Source organism: Desmodus rotundus, unplaced genomic scaffold (genome assembly GCF_022682495.2).
Source record: "Desmodus rotundus isolate HL8 unplaced genomic scaffold, HLdesRot8A.1 manual_scaffold_485, whole genome shotgun sequence".
Classification (NCBI taxonomy): Eukaryota; Metazoa; Chordata; class Mammalia; order Chiroptera; family Phyllostomidae; genus Desmodus; species Desmodus rotundus.
In genome coordinates, this window is record NW_026527572.1 from 2,322 (window position 1) to 22,908 (window position 20,587).

A 20,587-nucleotide genomic window follows, 5' to 3' on the forward strand; every position below is an offset into this window, starting at 1 on the left:
CTGACTTAGATGGAAACTGAAAGGGTAGAATGCAAGGACAAAGGAAAGAAAAACGAATTCCCCCATTGGGTTTTTGGAGTCCACTCTTTCCAGGAGCCACAGTACACTCACTGCCATTCGGACTTTCCACTGGGATCCACTTCTGAAAACAACATGAGCGATGAAAGAAAGAACTGCATGCAGTAGGCCCAGCGTCCTATGGGACTGTGGTACCATTGTCTCTGAAGATGCCACTAGTTCAAACAAATTAGGTGCCCATGCAAAGGCTGAGAACTTCACTACAATTTGCTGTTTTCTGTTTTAACTTTTTCTGGAACTTCATGCATATCATTTCATAATTTTCTGCTGTCCTTTCTTCTATTTTTCCAAAAACTCTGCAAGCAACTTTTAGACATGTTTTTGTTTACAAGGCAAAGTAATGAAAATAAATAACAGAGTTTTGTTTCATTCTTTCTTTTTTTAGCAACAAATTTTCATTCGGGACTCAGCGTGTGTTAGACCCTGTTAGGCCCAGAAGACACATTGATGAATAAAACAGACCAATTTCTCACCTCATGGAAATTATCGTGAGAGAGGGGAAGTAAAAAGATACTTAAAAACTCCACTGGCAATTGAGGAGTTCTTCCTCTGCTCCCATATGTTCTGAGCCTTGTCTGGAGAAAGACAATTCCACACTACTGACAGTTGCCTCCATCTCAGATTATCCACTCCGGATATGAGAGTTGCTGACAGGAAGTGTGAGAGGAAGTTGCAGTCAAGTATTAGCGGACAACTTAAAGGAAACTGCTGCGAATAACCAAGAGATTCTTTGGTTACTAAATTTTTTTGGAAATTTTATTGTGATTGGATGAAGTCAACTGTTCATGTTAAGCTTGGGTATCGCTCAAACAGAGCAGCAGCCACACTCTATGATTTCGTCCAGTGAACATTGCCCAACTCTGGACTCTCGGCAAACAACAGGCTTGCACCATGACACCACAGCTGTGTGTAAACTATTCACAAGAATGTAGTGACAATTAACAAAGTAAAGTAGCATTTACTGCACAGGTATGTCCTCTCCACAAACCCATTAAACAACTCTAACTCTGTGAGCCATGGAGGTACCAGGACCAGCTCAGTCTCCCACACAAGTTATCCTTCAGATCAGAGGCATCAGGGCTCAGAGAGGGCAGCACATTCTGAACATCACCTTTGGAATTTGCAAATGAAAAGGCAAATCACAGGGTTTTATGTGCATGATGGCAATCACACAACTGAGCAGTTGGCACCATTTATAAATTCGCCATCTCTCATGATTGCCAAGCACTTATCACAGCCTCACATTCATTTTACTTGACCACAGGATGGCAGGCAGAATAATGGGCCCACAGAGACGTCCACGTCCTAGTCCCCTGTACATATGTTCCCTTACATGGTAAAAAGGATTCTGTCGATGTGATTAAATTAAGGATCTTCACATGGGGAAATTAGCCTGGATTTTGTTTTTTTTTACTACAGTAACAGAAAATGAGAAGGCAGGTCAAGAATGACTTTGAAACATTTATTCCCATGGCTTCCTCACCTCCATATACGAAGACCACAGCTTCTGCCTGGTGACCTTCTATACAAACTACCCTCTGCAAGTTCTGCTTGCCTCCTCTTTGTCCTTGGGCCCAGGATTGGTAATAGCTCCTTAGTCTTGCTGCTCTGGGATATCACTATTTCTTGCTGTTTTTCCAAAACCCTGTTCTTACATTTATAAAGGTGTGTCCTAATATATATAGTACTCGTGTCTCTAATAAGAGTGTGAGAAATACAGCATAGTTGATAAACTCTACTTCATTGTTCCCACACTCTTCACCACCCACCTCAAACATACACAAGGGTGGGCAAAATAGGTTTACAAATAATACAGGTAAATAATACAATAATTAATGAATAAATAATAATTTAGGATCATACTCTCTTTCCTGTACTCATAACTGTAAACCTACCTTTGGCCACCCGTGTGTGGAGGTACGTGTGCACACCCGTGTACATGTGGCACCTAGCTCATAGTAAATAATTAAGTGATGTTTGTTCATTTACTATATGATGATGCCAAGAAATTTTAAAAGATAAAGGAAAGGAATTGGAGTAGGTTCTGGGACAGATAGATGTTAATACATAGCATGATTTAATAACGTAGATGTGACAGGTTCCAGGGCTTATAAAATGTGAATGCTTCTCAGGGCATTTCCTAACCCTTAGATGCTGAAAGACCACCCAGAACCAAGGCCCTCCTTCCCATCGCTCCATGAATTATTGTCCTTCTCTTACAGAGGAAGGGCTGGATAAAGGGTGGACGGTTGGGTCCATGGAAAAGAAACAAGGATGAGACTCATGCCACGTTCTAGTCTTGCTGAGGAAACTACTCAACAAGTCAGAGAAGTAGAGAGCCTGGCAGGCCTCACTGTCAGTGGCAATTTCCAAGCCTGCATGGAAAATTCCTTGTAGCCACTTTCCTCAGAGCTCCCTTCATGTCTTTGTTCCTCAGGCTGTAGATGAGGGGATTAAGCATGGGGGTCACCATTGCATAGAACACAGACACCAGTTTTTTCTGTTCTTTGGAGGACTTTGGTGTCATGTAGGTGACAATTCCTGACCCATAAAAAAGAATGACCACCACGAGGTGGGATCCACAGGTAGAGAATGCCTTGAGCCGTCCCGCAGCTGACTTCATCCTGACCACAGTCACTATGATGTGGCCATAGGACACCAGGATGAGGGAAACAGGTAAGAGGAGAATCACAACCCCCATGAGGAAAATGGCCATCTCTGAAGCCCAGGTGTCTGTGGATGCCAGGCTCAACAGGGCAGGTGCCTCACAAAAGAAATGTGCAATAGTATCGCTGCCTGTGTAGGGAAGCCTTAGTGTAATGGTGGTGTCCACCACAGATACCAGAATGCCACTGGTCCAGGATCCCACAGCCAGCTGGGCACACACCCTCCAAGTCATGATGCTGGGGTAATGCAAAGGGTTACAGATGGCTGCATACCGATCATAAGACATCACTGCCAGAAGGGCACACTGTGTTCCCCCAAAAATGAGGAAGAGGAGAAGCTGAGCTGCACAACGTGTGAATGAAATGACTTTCTTTCTGGATAGCAGGTGGACCAGGGCCTGAGGAACGATGTTGGTGGAGAAACAGAGGTCAGCCAGAGATAAATTGCAGAGAAAGAAATACATAGGTGTGTGAAGCAGGGAGTCAGCCTGTACAAGGGACATGAGAAGCAGATTTCCAACCACAGTGACAAGGTAAAAACCCAGGAATAAGATGAATAGTAGCTGCTGGGTGTGAGGGTTGTCAGAGAGTCCCAGAAGGAAGAATTCTGTCACCTGTGTCTGATTTGTCTGTCTCATGGTTTGTCTCCTTTTTCAGTACAAAGTCACTACATGCTAAACATAGGTGTGTATGACCTATGAAATTATATAATTCAGAGTTGGAGGGCTGAGGAATTGCCTCCAATCACTACCAACCATTTCAAGAATCTTCTTTGTAAGGTTTTTACAAGTTCATCATGTTGCATTAGTTGGAACATTTTCCGTTTGTGAAACAAATCTTTATGAAATGGTACATTCCTTTTTAATGTCCTCTGGCAAGTGTAAAGTAGATCGAAATGTTATCTTCTTTATTTGTAATATTGCTTATATAATAACAAAAAGACAGATTGAGTTCACATGTAAGGTCATGCTATTTAATTTCACCTTATTATTAACTGAAACCTTGAGTCTTATGCTGGTCTCACAACACCTCCCCCTTCTCATGCTGGTGCAGATGTTTCTCCTTCTTGGACATCCAACCGTTTCTGCTGTCAATTTCTTGAAAGGGTAGTCACAAAGGGATGAGAAATCAAATGGAACTCACTTTTGTCTTAGAGAAAATGACCTGTTTAGAAAGAGCTGGTAAACCAAGAGGTATCTCTGGATAATATGCCATCATCTCTTTGGAAATCCTTATCTCCCCTTCACTGGGGCTCCCATATATCAATCTCAACTGTCAGTGAACTTCCCAAATAATGGACACCCATCACGACACAATGTCTTTTTAACCCACCAGCATGGCTAGTTTTCTGTGTTCAGACCAAACAGCACTGATCTGCCACCTCCAGCCCAGCAAGTCTCCCTGCCTGTGTTCTGTGTCTGCTCCTCCCAGAAATTACACACTACTTTGATAATTTTGCCTATAGTTTTTCATTTTTGTGTACTTTATTAAGCATACCATAGAGCTTTGCTTAATATATTATCATTAATTAAATAAACTAAATAAAAAGTAGTTTGTCACATAGTTTAATAGAGTTGTTTAAAGCACCGGCCTAGAAAGACTTGCAGTAGTCTGGGAGCAATGAGAAAACATCATAGAGCCACTCCAAAAAGACAGAAGAAAATTCTAAAGTCTAAATTTTAAGGTTGTATGCGAGGCTTGGTCTATCAACCCTTCGTCTGTCTGATAAAGGTACTTCAAGATAATGATTTCAAAATATCAAATACATACACACACATATGTGCACACATACAAAAATGAAATGTATAGTTGTATCAGGAAAAGCGACTACATCAAAATATAGTTTTAATAGTTTTAGGAAACAAATATGAGATATAATAGTACACATGCTTCTTTAAAAGAGTAAATTTTAAAATGTTGTGGCAAGTCTAATAACCACCTTAATTTCAAAATGATGAGCTTAACTTATATTTTGAGGTATCTTCAACAACTGCAATGCAATGTAAAAATATCTCTGATTTCTACTGGTGATGAAGTCATAGGTATTGGTAATGTTGGTTTGGGTTGTTTACCTTCATTCAATTAAGAAAAACATTTTGGATTTCGGTTAAAGTAAAATAGAGAAGTAGCATTTACATCTAAATCGAAGAATCCCGTGAATTCCAAGTGAAGAACTCCTGGGCTGAAGCTATTGCCAGTTTTCTCAAAAAGACACAGATACCCTCTATGTAATCTGAAGGTGGAGTCTTAGGAGTTTGGATGGGTCCATGAGCCAAAATGATGACAGTTTACAACTCATCAATGAAATAATAAATGAATAAATAAAATGTTACTATGAACAATCACATCTCTGCTTGATTATCGTTCATGACTCTCTTCTTTGACACAGGCCACCTTTCTAGGCATTCTTTCCCCACATAACTCGGACACGCTGTATTTTTATATTCTACTGGGTTTTGCTCAGCCATCTAATATTCCCTCTATTTAAAGGTATGCCTACTACAAAGAGTTAGCATCCCTTCTGTTGAACATTCTTCACACTTTGAATACTCAATCACCTTATTTGCTGAGTAAATGTGATTGGCCAAGTACTTTCTTGGTGATGGGGATAGAGACAGAAGACCCAGCTTCTGAGGCCAAAGACTCTCAGATAGGACGGACCAAACTATAATCATGTTTTATCTCCAGTGCCATTGTGTTTCTGGAACATCATAGATTCACAGCAAATACTGGGTCATGAATGAATGTACTGGACCAACTGAGTCCATATGATCTAACAATTACTTAAATCTAACTAATATAGAATTACTTCTGATAGGAAATACAGACTCTTGTTAAATAGCTGATATAAAAATAAATTTTGAGAACACAGGCTATTTTAAGATAGGTACTTTTGGAATTACCATCCTGTAATGGAAGGTATTACCTGGTTAGTTGTTAAAGTCTCCAGGTGATGGTTCAGCTCAGGTCCTTTAGACTTACTTTTTTTTGCCACAGTTCACATCCTTCTCAGAGGTATTAGTGGTGTGTCTAGACCTCAGGGAAATCTAAATGGTAAGCAAATAATGTTCTTGGTTTTGATGAAAAGATAGGATAAAAACTAAACACTTGTCACAAAGGTCCAAGTGAAGTATGTTTGCATCAGTGGTCAACTTAATGAAAGGGCAGCTACACGACTTTGGTGATTTCTATGTCTTCTTATCCATTCCCCAGCCCCCATTCTTAACACACATAGACATAGATACACACACATACACACATTTACAAACACCTGGTACAGCCTAGACACGAAAATGTACTTACTGCATGATGTAGTTACCTCCATCATAGCTCTAACAAATTATACTGAAGTTATGTTCCTCCTCTGTTGCTGTAAGACATTCAGAAATAGCGACCACATCTGACTCATCTTTGTTCACAGCAAATAAGATAAATCCTGGCACAGAATAAGTGTCCAACACATGTTTTTGAGCTGATTTGACTTGAGCCAAAGTAACAGGAGACAGGTGAATGAGTCAGAAATGAGTGTGACTGGTGACTTGTGGGATGGTAGGGATGCTCACTGACCCGGGGAGTATACTATTAGAAGGCCACATCCCTGACCTCTCCTAATTTCCTTTTTAAAACATGTTATTCTCTCACACACATGTGGAGGAGAAAATGCTCCCCTGGGCCACCCCAGGGTCAGGAAGCTTCTGTAAGAAAATCCTCTCTTCTGTCAATCTTTCATGTTATTCTGCCTTTTCTCCAGATTTAACATCAACTTGTAAGTTGATTTCTCTAAAAATGACATGTTACCAGATGTAGGATAGAGGGATAGGGTCATAAAACTATGCATTGTCTAATTCACATTTCTTTTAGGGAGAGGGTACTGGGGAAATCCATAGGAACCAAGAGAAAACTATTAAATTTCTGATTCCAAGATCTTTTGACCTCAAAATCACCTACCATCCATATCCACTTACCGTCTTCCCACCTCATGCAGAGGCATAAGAAGTTTCTCCCAGAGGATCCATAATGATTCCATGGACGTTCTGCTTTTGTCTCCCTCAGGTGAGGACCGTGATTCTTCTTCACAGGGAATGCAACATGGAAATTGTGGTTTGATGAGGCAGATCCACTGTGGAGAAAACCTTGGCTAGATATATTACAGAAGATTTAGCCCTAAGAACTGTATTGTTTGTGCAATTATCAGGTGAATTTAAAAAATCAAATGTATGAAGGGATTGAAACCAATTCACTCTCAATATATGCCAAGTTATCCCCTTTGTTCAACATGTGCCTCCTCTTTCCCTCGCTCTAATAACCTTACCAACATTTTCTCCTCTGGTGGACAAAAACAGATCAAGTTAGCATGTCGAAACCAATAAAGACATCTCACTGTTGGGAGAGCGGCTGCAGGGGTATTGCTACACAATGGGCAGCAGGGAGACTGGGAGCATCTTGTCATAAAGTCAAAGGGCTCAGTAAAATCAAGGAAAAGGCAGGAAGGGGAATCCCTGCATCTCTCATGTTCAGAGGTCTTGTCATAGATTTCAGGACATACTCCGCAGCAATTCTTGCATTTAAAAGAGATGAACAAAGAGAAGCATGAGCAGTCTCTGGAGCCGCTCAAGTGCTCAGGAGAATTCTGAATCATTAGGGTGAATCCTGAGCTGCATTTCCTATCAAAATGGTTACCAGGAGCACAAAAAAATAACATGTTGTTAGCACTCACATCTCCTTTGTGGGAGAATGTAGATGTAAAAATCCCAACTAAAAGGAGAGCTGATTGAATCCAAAAGTGTATTTAAAAATAATATGGCCTAATTAAATATGATTTCTCTCTGGGATGCAAATGTGTTTCAACATCAGAAACCCAACAAAGAAATTTATTAATTATTGCACTGAAAAATAAAATCAAATAATAATCTCAGTGATGTAGGAAAAACATATATTAAAAAATATTTCTTATTATTTAATCTTTGTAAATCGCGAATGAATAAACTTTTTTAAACCTGGTTGGTTATGCATCAAAACCCAACAACACGTCTCATATTTACTAGAGAAATTTTGGGTGCAGTCTCTAAGACAAGGAACAAGACAAAGAAGGACACTGTTCTCACCACTACTCTTTAGCATACTACTGAGAGTAATAAAGGATACCATGAAGAAAGAAAAATATAAGTAATGTAAGATATAAGAAACAGAAGATAAGGTGTAAAACTGTACTACTTGCTTATCATGTATGATTGCCAATCCAGAGAACAAACACAAAATTCAACAAACAAACTGTTAGAAACTGTAAAGAAAGGTGTGCAACTTTTCTGTATCGGAGCTCAATCTTAAAAAAATTAAAACAATTTTTCTACCTTTCTGCCAGCAATAACCAATTAAAAATGTAACTTTAAAAACAGGGTACAATTCCACAATGGCAGCAAAAGTTTTAAAGTATGTGGCAATGAATCATGGGGGTAACAAATTAGCCCTAGTAAAGTAGAAGATGACTTGAATAAATGGGGAGATATTTCATCTTTTGGATCAGTTGACTTTAATATTATAGAGATATCATTTCTCCTCAAATGGATCTATAAATTTAGGGTAATACCAATCACCATTCCAGTTGGATGTTTAGAGTAACCCAAGAGATTTACCTTTACATGTATGTGGAGAAATAATCTACACTTCGTCAGAGTGTTGAAACAGGTGATATAGGAAAGCCCTACCAGGTGTTAAGACATATTGCTAAGCCCCGAAAATAAAAGCCAGTGGTACTGGTGCAAAAATTGACTAATAAACAAATGGGGCGGGATTTAGAGCTTATGGATAGATCTCTATGTAGATTTAATGTGAAACAAAGGTTATTCCAAATATCATTAGGCAGAGGACAAATAGTTTAGTAAATAGTGTTGGTAAAAATAGTTCACTACAAGGAGAAAAAGACAACTGAATTCCTGCTTAATCTGACAGAAGGAGGTGGTCGATAAATGGATTAAGTATCTAAAAGTTACTGAGAGAACAATGACATTATAGAAGAAAACAGCAGTATATCTTAGTGACCTAGAGTCAAGAAATTCCAAAGCATAGTCCATAAGGATAAATTTGCTGAATTTGATTTCATCAAAATCCAGGACTTTGTTTAGTAAAAACCATTAAGAACATAGTTAAAATATAGATGAGAAAATAGATAAAATATTTGTTTACTTGAAGCCAAGAAGAAATAAGAACTTCCTATTGGGTATTTGCAATGAGTTCTAAAAAATCAACAAGAAGAGGAAGAATCCCATCCCCTCGAAAGAAAACAGAGCAGAAAATGTATAAAGGGAATTTACAAAAAAAAAAAAAAGAGTAACTTTAAAGGACTACATCAATATAAAGCAATGCTCAAATTCATTAATAAATAAAAGTCTACAAAGTAAACTATCAAAGAGATATTTATTTGCCTGTATATGACATGGAGAAAGTAGAAATTCAGATACAATAAAGTGATGGCAAAACAGTAGAAAATAGAAGACCACATTTACCTTTGTGATGAGCTAGAGCCATTCTGGGAAGGAATTCAGGATTACTTGGTCATCTTATGCTTATGCTTAGTCTATGACGTAACAGTTATTGAGCCAAAAACATTCTCACACAGACTCATTATTGCGATATTTCTGGTTCTTTTATTTGTGTTGATAATTTCTGTGTAACTTGGACATCCCTCCCTGAGAGAGGAAATCAGTGAAAATGCAGTGGGCGAACACCAAGGACAGGATGCTCCACAGCAGTCAGAAGAGACTGGAGGTACATGTGGCAATGGGAACGATCTCCAAGACTTAGAACTGAGTGAGAAAGTAAGAAACAAAGAGACACTTAGTACAACATCACTTGCATAAATGAAAAGTACTTACACAAACAAAGTAATCCCTGTGTAAGAACTGAATAAAGGCACTGCATACATTAGAATGGTTATGAGGTAGGTGGGGATCATGTATAGGTATATTTTAAGCAAGTAATCAATAAAATAAATGTATAGATAAATAATAAACAAGAGAGGGGCTTTGAAATCAGTAATCATGGTAATATGTCATACACTTAGGAATGTAATTTAACTCATCACACCGGAGATCAAACAAATAAACAACAGGAGGAATTAAGATTGCATGGTACTCCTCTAGAAATAGAAAATCAGAAAAGGGACAGACTAGGGAGTATAAAAAGGAGCCAAATTTAGCAGGACTTTATTTGTCATGTTTTTCCATTGATTTTGGGGGGTAACGTTGGTTAATAACTTTGTATACGTTTCAAGTGTACAATTGTATAACACATCATCAGTGTATTCCATTTTGTGCCCACAACCCAAAGTCTAGTCCTCTTTTGTCACCACATATTGACCCCATTCACCCTCTTCATCCTCCCCCCAGGCCCCCTCCCCTCTGGTATCCACCACAGTGTTGTCTGTGTCTATGACTTTTTTTGCTATTTGTTTTACATCCCATATTTGAGTGAAATCATATGGTTCTTGCCGTTTTCTTACTTCATTTCTCATGATACTCTCGAGATCCATTCATGTTGTTGTGAGTGGCAATGTTTCATGTTTTATGGCTGAGTAGTATTCCATTGATTAAGTCTTCCAGATCTTCTTTATCCAATCATCAGTCAAAGGACAGTTGAGTTCTCTCCATGTCCTGGCTATTGTAAATAAAGCTTCAGTGAACACAAGGGCACATATATGCTTTTAGTATCTGGGGTACAAGACATTTGAAATTGATAGGAAATTATCTCATAAATGGTGCTAAGTGACTCTCTGGGGGAAAAGCTAAGGACACCTATCTCATTCCTTGTATCAAAATAAATTCTAGATGTATCAAGATGTAAAGAAATTCATACATGTATGCAAAACTATGACAATCTTATAGAAAAATTAAATGATTTTTAAAAGCATTATTTTTCATAACAGAGGCCTTTCAAATATTAACCCAAAAATCAGAATCATAAAGAAAAAGACTGATTGGTATGCCTAGGTTGAATTATAAATCACAAGTGTGATACAAATATCCATAAAGAAAGTCAAGTAGCAAAGTAGAAAAAGACTTATTTCCAAGGATAGAGTCAAACAGCCAATTTTTTCATAATATTTAAGGGTTTTACAAAGTGGTAAATATTGAACAGCCCAACAAAAGAAAATTAGCAAAGGAAACAGTTCTTTTACAGTAAAAGAAATAAAAGTAATTAATAAACATAAAGTTATGCTCATCCTCATGTACAGTTAAAGTATTATGTAATAAAATAGCAAAATTGACGAGTGACACCAGTAAAGGTGTAACTGAATAGGAACTTTTGTGCAATTTTAAAGAGAGTATAAATGAACACAACTGACAATGTCTACAGATATTTTAAATAATATGCCTTGAGACCCAGCAACTAAGCCTCAGGAAACTTACTCTTCAAATGCATTTGACAAAGACACAAAGACATATGTGCAAAGATATGTTGTTTGAAAGTGTAAAGATTGGAAATGACCCAAATGTCCATTAATGTGGATATTGTTAAATAAATCATGGCATATAATACCACAGAACATAATCCATTTATTTATATGAGTTACATGTACATGTGCTGTGAAAACAAAGCTGAACGACAAGTAATGTGTAAGCCAACCCACAAAACCAGTGAAATAGTAGAATTCAAGTTAAGAGCATTTCCTCAATGTGATTGATTGATGTTTTGCAGACCGTAAATTGCCACATGAAATGTGACCTGGGGACTATCAGCATCAGGGTGCCTCCTTGAGTCCCACATGCCTGTACTACCAGCTGATAACTCGATCCTTCCACCATTTTCTCTTGCATCCTTAGCCTTCACATGTTATGGATACAACATTTAAAAGTAAAACTCGCCTTCAATTTTTTTCATTAGCTTGAGAGAACTATAGGAGTTTCATTTTCATGTGGCCAAAGCAAAGTCTCGCTTTAGTAGTTTAAGAAGCAAATAGTTTAAGAAATAATTGTACACAAAACAGCCTTTGACTCTGAAATATCCCCACAAAAGTAAAGCTTTGACTTTACATCCAGTAAAAGTCTGCAACTTTAAGAGAACAGCATACTCAAAACTCCTGTTACCATGTGGATATCAGGACAGTACTAATCCAAATAACTCTATCACTTAAGATTATCACCTTAACAACCATAAAATGAAATGAGAGTGCACCCCTTCAGTCAAGTTGCATTACTCACATAGAAAGTTGGCATCCAGATAATCCAATATATGTCATTGTCCTTTTCATTTAATCACCATATAAATGAAAACACAAGTTTGATAACTTGTAAACCTCTGGGAATATATCTGCTGATGTCATTGGAATGACATTGGTATACAGTTGGAAAGATTTAGAGGCTTTAGTCTCTGCTTTCAAATGTAACACTAAGTGCCCTAGGATGTCTCAGAGGATGGAAAGATAATAAAATTGAGGGCTGTTATTCTGCAAGGAAATCCCTCATTTACATCACTCTCAGTACTGCACCTTCAAATATTCCCCTGAAGGAAAATCTGCTGTTTAGAACTGGGATCTAGGAAAATTGGAGTCTGTACCTTCAATCAAAGAAGGCAAAAAGGCTGGGGATGAAGTCACACTCCTAGGATGAGTCCAGTGCAGGACTTGAGAGGCATTGCTTAGGAGCCAACCTACAGTTGGTGCTGTCCTTCCAGAGTGATCAGCAGGCTGCAGAAATCACTCCCTCCCACACTCCATCCTGGTTTCCTAAACCAGTGACTGCTCAGCCCCGTGTCTGCCTGCTCTCTGCCCTCAGGTGAGAGTGGGAAAGCTGCTGCTGAGCCTCAGTCTGCAGGATTCTGCAGTACTGGCTGGGGTGTTGGGGTGGGGGTGGGAATGGTGTTGGGAAAGATGAACTTTGACATTTATTCTCCCACACATCCCCTTTTTCCTTGCTAATCTCTCAGAGACAGCAAATCTATTTCCATTCTTCTTTAGAAACCCAACCTAAAATCCTCTTCCAGACTTTCATCTTAGGGAAGAGGCTGTTTCCAGAGACATCCCACTCTGCCTGACTCTGCCTCCCATGCCCTCTGCTGTCAGCCCTTCAGTTTGCATCATTCCCCTCAGCTGGCATTTGTTCCCCCATCACCCTGAACAGGCAGAGGACCTGAAGGAAACTAGGAACCTTACTTTGAGGAACCTCATCCAAAGCCTCTTGATCTTGAGAAGGCTCTGAGTCTAGGAGATGTGAGGGAACCAGGTCTAAATGGGACACTGTTCTAGGGATGCTGGCATTGCTGCTTCCAACCACTTTGTGAGTAAGGGCAGGTGGAGGAGAGGGGGTCCCATGACATCAGCGCTGTCCATATAGTCCAGAGGAGGACACTGACCCCCAATGCTGGTGCCTCCACAGCTACACCCTATTCTGCGAGGTCCTACCCATACAGGCCAGGCATGGTGGGTTCCCACCTACCCAGCCTTGGTCAGTATCCAATTGGCTCAGTATCCAAGTACCTGCTCTGTGACTCCTTCTGTTACGGTGAAAGATTTGATGCCCGTGAGGGTTCACATATAAGAATATGAAACACTTATGTGAGTATATCCGTGATAGGTGGACGTGTACATGTTTGTGTGGGACATGGTTTGTATGTAGCATGAGGTGTGTGTGGATAATGATCCACATGAATGCAGTTGTGTGTCACCGTCATTATTCGGAGATTTCTGTAAATGCCATGTAGTTACAATGCTGTTAGGGCCTTAGAGGGATAAAAAATTCATTACCCATGCTTTTGGTTTGGGGGAAAGAGCCAGACTCACAGATCTCTTCCTGCTTCCCCTCGTCCTTCTGCTCTTCTCCACTTCTCTGGGTCCAGCTTTCTGTCCCTGCTTTCTTCTAACTTCTATTTCCTTTATTCTATTTTAACCACTCCTAATGTTTTCTTCCTCACCTTCTGCCCGTAGTATATAAAGAGACATCCTGTTGAATTAATTAGTAAAGTTCATAGATGAAATCTTTGGAGTGTAAAAGAATAAGTGATTATTCCTGGCCTTTCGTGGAATGTAAATGTACAACAGTTCTTCGTTTTACTTCCTTTTTCACTCCTTTGTTACTCTCCTTTTCCGTCTGCAGAGTAAATCATCTTCTTCCCCACGCCACATATACACACATGTGTCCATAAGCATTCAAATCCTACCTCTGAGAGATAGGCAAGTGTTCTTTTTTTTTTAAATATATTTACTGATTATGCTATTACAGTTGTCCCATCCCCCACACTCCACTCCATCCTGCCCACCCCCTCCCTCCCACATTCCCCCCCTATAGTTCATGTCCATGGGTCATACTTATGAGTGATTTGGCTTCTACATTTCCTACACTATTTTTACCCTCCCCCTGTCTATTTTCCACCTATCATCTATGCTACTTATTCTCTGTACCTTTCCCCCCCTCTCCTCCTCCCACTCTCCTGTTGACAACCCTCCATGTGATCTCCATCTCTATGGTTCTGTTCCTGTCCTAGTTGTTTGCCTAGTTTGCTCTTGTTTTGGTTTTAGGTGTGGTCGTTAATAACTGTGAGTTTGCTGTCATTTTTACTGTTCCTGTTTTTGATCTTCTTTTTCTTAGGTAACTCCCTTTAACATTTCATATAATAAGGGCTTGGTGATGATGAACTCCTTTAACTTGACCTTATCTGAGAAGCACTTTATCTTCCCTTCCATTCTAAATGATAGCTTTGCTGGATACAGTAATCTTGGATGTAGGTCCTTGCGTTTAATCTTGGGTAATGTAATTATGATGTGCCTTGGTGTGTTCCTCCTTGGGTCCAGCTTCTTTGGGACTCTCTGAGCTTCCTGGACTTCCTGGAAGTCTATTTCCTTTGCCAGACTGGGGAAGTTCTCCTTCATTATTTGTTCAAATAAGTTTTCAATTTTTTGTTCTTCCTCTTCTCCTTCTGGCACCCCTCTAATTCGGATGTTGGAATGTTTCAAGATGTCCTGGAGGTTTAAGCCTCTCCTCATTTTTCCAAATTCTTGTTTCTTCATTCTTTTCTGGTTGGATGTTTCTTTCTTCCTTCTGGTCCACACCGTTGATTTCAGTCCCAGTTTCCTTCGCATCACTATTGGTTCCCTGTACATTTTCCTTTGTTTCTCTTAGCATAGGCTTCATTTTTTCATCTGGTTTTCGAACAGATTCAACCAATTCTGTGAGCATCTTGATAACCAGTGTTTTGAACTGTGCATGCGATAGGCTGGCTATCTCTTCCTCGCTTAGTTGTATTTTTTCTGGAGCTTTGAAGTATTCTGTCATTTGGGCCATTTTTTCTTTGTCTTGGCGCGTCTGTTACTTTAAGGGGCGGAGTCTTAGGTGTTCCCGGGGTGGGGTAACGCTGGTTGCTGTGCTGTGACTCTGTACGTGGGGGAGGGGCCAAGAGGGAGCAATGGGTCCTGCTTCACTCTCCTCCGGATTTCTATCTTCCACTCCGCTACCCACAATCAAACTGGGCCCCTCTTATGCTGGTGCCTGAGCAGGTGGGCCTGAGCACACTCTAGGCCCCTGTGGGTCTCTCCAATGACCTCCCCTGTGAGGCTGGGAGTTTCTCCTGCTGCCGCCCCAACCCCCACGGGCATTTTCAATCAGAGGTCTGAGGCTTTATTTCCCCGCGCTGGAGCCCTGGGTTACATGGTCCACTTCGCTCCCCACTATTCTTCTGGTTCATCTATGCGCCAATGTGGGGCCTCGGGGTCCTACCCACTGCTCTGCCCGCCCCACTGTCCGCCACTCTGAGTCCGGCCCTCTCAGTTTATCTGTGCGGGAATGTGGGTCTGCAGGGTCTGCTAGTGCTCAGACTGCCTGCGCCATTCGTCCCACACTCCGCCAGTCTCAGTCCCGCCACAGCCACGCGAGTCCCCTCCACCCTGGTGCCCGTCTCCTCCCCTCCTACCAGTCTGGACGAATGTTTATCTTTCATCCCCTTGGTGTCGGACCCCCTTCGCCGTTCGATTCTCTATCAGCTCTGGTTGTGCGAGGTGGCGCAGTGTGTCCACCTATGCCGCCATCTTGGTTCCCCAGCAAGTGTTCTTTATATTTACTGTGCAGTCTGTACCTGGATTTAAATTACAACCACTGCCCTGACCAGTGTGGCTTACTTGGTGGGCATCGTCCCACAAGGCAAAAGTTTGCTAGTTCTGTCCCAGTCTGGCCACATGCCTGGGCTGTGGTTTGGTTTTCCTGATTAGTGTGCTGGTCAGGGCACACATGAGAGGCAACCCATCAGTGTTTCTCTCGCACTCACATTGGTGTTTCTCTTTCTCTCTTTCTCCCCACTTTCCTTCTCTCTAAAAATAAATAAATAAATTACTGTAAAAAGTAACAACCAATAAGTATAAAAATGTTATATTTAGCATTAATAAGAACAAGTTGGATGGCAAAAGAGCTAAAAATATCCAAGTAGGTGTCAGTTTTAAATAAGCCTCTTCTACGGGACTTGAGGTCAGTAACCCAAAGTTTTTCTTGGTGGTGGGTCCAAACAGGTAAATAGGCATAACTCTGAATGGGAGAAGAAAACCAGACCTTTGTGGCTGAGTTCATCTTCCTCGGCCTTTCACGGGACTTGCAGACCCAGATCCTGCTGTTTATTCTTTTCCTCATCATTTATCTGTTGACTGTGCTTGGAAACCTGCTCATCATCATTCTCATCTTCACGGATTCTCGACTTCACACGCCCATGTATTTGTTTCTTCGAAACCTGTCTTTTGCAGATCTTTGCTTCTCTACTAGCATTGTCCCTCAGGTGTTGGTCCACTTCCTGGTAAATAGGAAAACTATTTCTTTTGGAGGGTGCGTGGCCCAGATATTTGTCTCCCTTCTGGTGGGGTGCACAGAGTGTGCGCTGCTGGCGGTGATGTCCTATGACCGGTATGTGGCTGTCTGCAAGCCCCTGCACTATTCCACCGTCATGACACAACAGGTGTGTCTCCAGTTGGCGCTAGCATCCTGGGCCAGTGGGACAATAGTGTCTCTGGTGGACACCACCTTCACCTTTCAGCTTCCTTATCGAGGGCAGAACATTGTAAACCACTACTTTTGTGAACCTCCTGCACTCCTGAAGGTGGCTTCGGCAGACACCTACAGCACTGAAATGGGCACCTTTGTAATGGGTGTGGTCATCCTCCTAGCTCCTGTCTCCCTGATCCTTGTCTCCTACTGTCATATTATCTCCACTGTGATCCAGATGCAGTCAGGGGAGGGCAAGCTCAAGGCTTTCTCCACCTGTGGCTCCCACCTCGTTGTCGTCATCCTTTTCTATGGGTCAGGAATATTCAGCTACATGCAGCCAAACTCCAAGACCACCAAAGAGCGGGATAAGATGATATCCGTGTTTTATACAGTGGTGACGCCAATGTTGAACCCCATAATTTATAGCCTGCGAAACAAGGATGTGAAAGGGGCTCTCAGGAAACTAATGAGAAGAAAGACTTTTTCTCAGGGGCAGTGACCTCTGGGTGTCACTTTACCAGCTATGGTAACATTCTTAAAAGAGGAGCAGAACTTGGATAGGCAGTCATGAACTAGGTCATTTCAAAAAAAAACAAGCATGAGGCCCTGTCTGGTGTGGCTCAGTGGCTTAAGCTCCTGCCTGCAAACCAAAGGATGACTGGTTAGATTCACACTCATGGAGCATGCCTGGGTTGTGGGCCAGGTCCCCAGTGAACTGTGTGCTAGAGGCAACTGCACACTGATGTTTCTTTCTCTCTCCCTCCTTCCCCCTGTGTCTAAAAATAAATAAATAGAATCTTTTTATAAAGACATTTTTTTAAAAAGCATGAACGTGAAGGACATATTCTAGAAACTGTGAATACTGTACTCGAATCTAGAACATAGTGGAAAAAAATAAAAGGATGAAAAGGTATGTTATATCCTGAATATGAAAACTCTCATGTTATCTTGAAGGAGTTTGTGGTTAATTCATGTAACATGGACATGTTTTTACCATGGTGACAATGGAGTCTAGGAAGTTTAAACTGGGTTATATTGAAATATGAATGCTTGCATGATTCTAATATCAAAGATGTTTCAAGTTTAGATGTCCCAGGAATAGGCTCTGACTAAAACAGTCAAAATATCTGGAAGAGTTTTTAATACTGGGATCATGTACCATAATATTTCATTTTGTGAAAAGTACTAGAGGTAATAATATTTGATAGTTCATAATGTTCTCTCCTGAAACCTCCCCAAAAAGTTTTTTGTATTATCCATCCAAATTTCATATAATTTGGGGGTATCAGAGTAAAAAATGAATTCAACAGTCTTCTATTCCAACCATATGTCTGAGGCCTAAACTACTCTATAATATTTTTTTATTGAATAAGTATGTAGCATTTGCCTAAAGAAGAATGATATAGCTCCTGACTCTCTTGGGTTGTTCTCTTTCATATATAGTTTTTCTATTACAAATGTGTTCCTCAGGGTAGGTCAAAACCGATTTTCATGTACCTTCAACTCACTTTTTCTAGTTTTATTCCTAGGACAATTTTTTTAGTATCCTTCTAGACCACAACTCATTGAAGTCAGTTCCCATATTTGCCCCAAATCAATTCTCACACAACCATCCCCTTTTTCTGCTAAAATTCCTTTATCTAACATAATTTCCATCCCCACTGTCCAAATTCCAAACCCACAGAATCCTGAGCAAAATAAAACAATTACCGTTTTAAGGCACTATGTTTGAGAGGGTTTGTGATGAGGCAATGGACAACTGAAACGCTGAGAGAATCATGCTCCTGTTTATTCCTTCAAAATAGATGCTACTGGGCCTTTCTCACACTACCAAAGAAAAGCAGTCTGCTTGAAACCACTCTCTCTCACTCTATGGAGGGAGAGGGGGAATAAAGGGCCAGAAAGCTTCTAGAGAAAGAAATACTTAGTATGCACACCCCAAAATCATAGTAAATGTCATGTCTCAGCCAGGGCTCTTAGTGGCAAGTAAGAGGAACTGAGTATGCATGATTAAATGTAAAAGGACAAATAATGGAAAATGGCGATCCTGGTATTCTGGTCCTCAGCCAGAACCACAGGCCCAAACGGTATCACAGAACTACCATCCAACACTAGATGGCGCAATTACCCTGCCAACACCATCAGTGCAGGGTGATTCTGGAGCTGCTGCTCTGCTGAAACTGGAAATTGGGATGTTGCTGCTTCCTCTGCCACTGACATAAAAAGAAAAAAAAAAAAGAAATTGTGTGATGAAAAACACTACCTTAGTCAGATGATCAAGGCTAACGTCAACAATGATAAGTCTTGTTGAAAGTATGTCTCCTTCAGCTGATATGATGGAAACAGCACTTTCTCTGTGATCTGCCTTCCCCAAACTCATAACCTGAACCTACTCATGGGAAGAACATCAGGAAAATTCTCATAGATGAGTTTCCCATAAAATATATGACCAGTACTCCTCAAAGCTGTAAAGGTTATGGAAAACAAGTCTGAGAAAGTGTCACAGCCAAGAGGAACCTATGGAGGCCTGACAACTCAATGTAACAGTATTTTGATGGATCAGAAAAAGGATCATTAAAAAATTAATAATAATACCAAAAAAATCCTAAAGAAATCTGAATAAAGTATGCACTTTACTTAATAATAAGATATCAATGTTATTTTCCTAAATGTAACAAAAGTACCATAATAATGTAAGACAAACTGATGAACGAAATAGAACAGAGGCATGGGTACATGGAACAGACTGACAGCTGTCAGAGGGGAGCAGGGAGAGAAGACTGCATGAAAGAAGGTGAAGGGATTAGCCCAAGAACATATATGCATAACCCACAGACACAGAGAACAGTGTGGTGATGGCCGGGACGGGGGGGGGGGGGGGGGGGGGTAGGGACTGGATGGAGGTGTGCAAAGGGTGGAGAAATAGGGACATCTGTAATAGTGTCAACAATAAAAGTAAAGTTAGAAAAATAATAGGGAAAAGTGAGGAGGTATATGGGAGCTCACTGTACTATATCTTTGCAATTTTCCTGTAAACCCGAAACTGCTTTAAAATGTCTATTTTTCAAAAATACAAGAAACGGTTTGCTGTCTTTGCTTTCTTATATTACTGCCTCTTAATTTAAAGTGTAGACTGGGCCTAGCTAATTGAGTGCAAGTTACATGCTATGTATGCCCTAGCTGCAATGAAGACAAAGTGGATTTTGGGTAATATTCAAGTTCTGTGGAGTGAGGCACACTCTAAAATCCCCCCAAATTCACAGAAAACTATAAACATAGAAAGGGTATTCAATGATCAGAAGCCAGAAATTGACAAATGTCCATTACATATAGCCTATGAAACCAAATTATCTCCACTAATGTCTTGACTACTTAAAAATTCCAGACTGACTAGTGCAATGCACAATCTACACAACACAATATTCTGAGCATGTGTGTAACACAGAGCTTTAAGTGATGAGATACACTAGTTTAGCATAGGGAATCTTCTGTTCAACATTAAGACAGCCTTCATCCGATTGTGTTTACTGATATACTCCCAATTGCTCGTACAGTATCTGCCTCATTCAATTCGCAACATAAATTTGCTGAGTGAGTCTAGAAGTGGTCTAGGGAAAGTGTTGGCTTAAGTCAGGTCAAGTTTCTCTCTGTGTGTGTTTTCTTTTAATGCAGATAGATTAGTTCATAAGAAGTGAACCAATATATCAGAAGAGCTGAATTTCATGATGAGAAAAGGGAATGGAGTTTGTAACAAACAATTCTATGGATCTGAAGGATCTGGTTCCAGGTGGCTTTGGAGACCTTTATCTATACAGTAAGAGTCATGGTTTTTTAGCTCTTCTCTAGGGATTACAATGAACAGCTTTAAGTTTTCCTAACCTAGAGCTACTG

The 20,587-nt window shown here is 40.4% G+C and overlaps 2 protein-coding genes across 6 annotated transcripts; one reads left to right on the forward strand and one right to left on the reverse strand.

Moving 5' to 3' along the window:
- Positions 1-819: 819 nt before the first annotated feature.
- On the reverse strand, positions 820-7,630 carry LOC128780126 (olfactory receptor 2D2-like). 5 transcript variants are annotated; one of them, XM_053917928.1, is made up of 5 exons: positions 7,061-7,630; positions 6,710-6,864; positions 6,048-6,114; positions 5,727-5,791; positions 820-3,615 (listed from the first exon to the last, which is right to left on the reverse strand). In XM_053917928.1, the coding sequence occupies exon 5, from the start codon at positions 3,380-3,382 to the stop codon at positions 2,435-2,437; it is 948 nt and encodes a 315-aa protein (XP_053773903.1). In that variant the 5' UTR covers positions 3,383-3,615; positions 5,727-5,791; positions 6,048-6,114; positions 6,710-6,864; positions 7,061-7,630; the 3' UTR covers positions 820-2,434. The 5 variants fall into 5 exon arrangements, 4 of the variants coding, with proteins under 4 accessions (XP_053773903.1, XP_053773904.1, XP_053773902.1 ...); XM_053917929.1 differs by having other exon boundaries at positions 7,057-7,630; XM_053917927.1 differs by having other exon boundaries at positions 6,710-6,877; positions 7,057-7,630.
- A 4,142-nt stretch (positions 7,631-11,772) lies between these two features.
- LOC112312987 (olfactory receptor 2D3) lies at positions 11,773-17,850 on the forward strand. Its single transcript, XM_053917926.1, has 2 exons — positions 11,773-12,514; positions 16,231-17,850. The coding sequence occupies exon 2, from the start codon at positions 16,251-16,253 to the stop codon at positions 17,193-17,195; it is 945 nt and encodes a 314-aa protein (XP_053773901.1). The 5' UTR covers positions 11,773-12,514; positions 16,231-16,250; the 3' UTR covers positions 17,196-17,850.
- The last annotated feature ends 2,737 nt before the right edge of the window (positions 17,851-20,587 follow it).

Bases quoted from the DNA above. Each gene is read 5' to 3' on its own strand.
- LOC128780126 (XM_053917928.1), bottom strand. From the start codon at position 3,382: ATGAGACAGACAAATCAGACACAGGTGACAGAATTCTTCCTTCTGGGA.
- LOC112312987 (XM_053917926.1), top strand. From the start codon at position 16,251: ATGGGAGAAGAAAACCAGACCTTTGTGGCTGAGTTCATCTTCCTCGGC.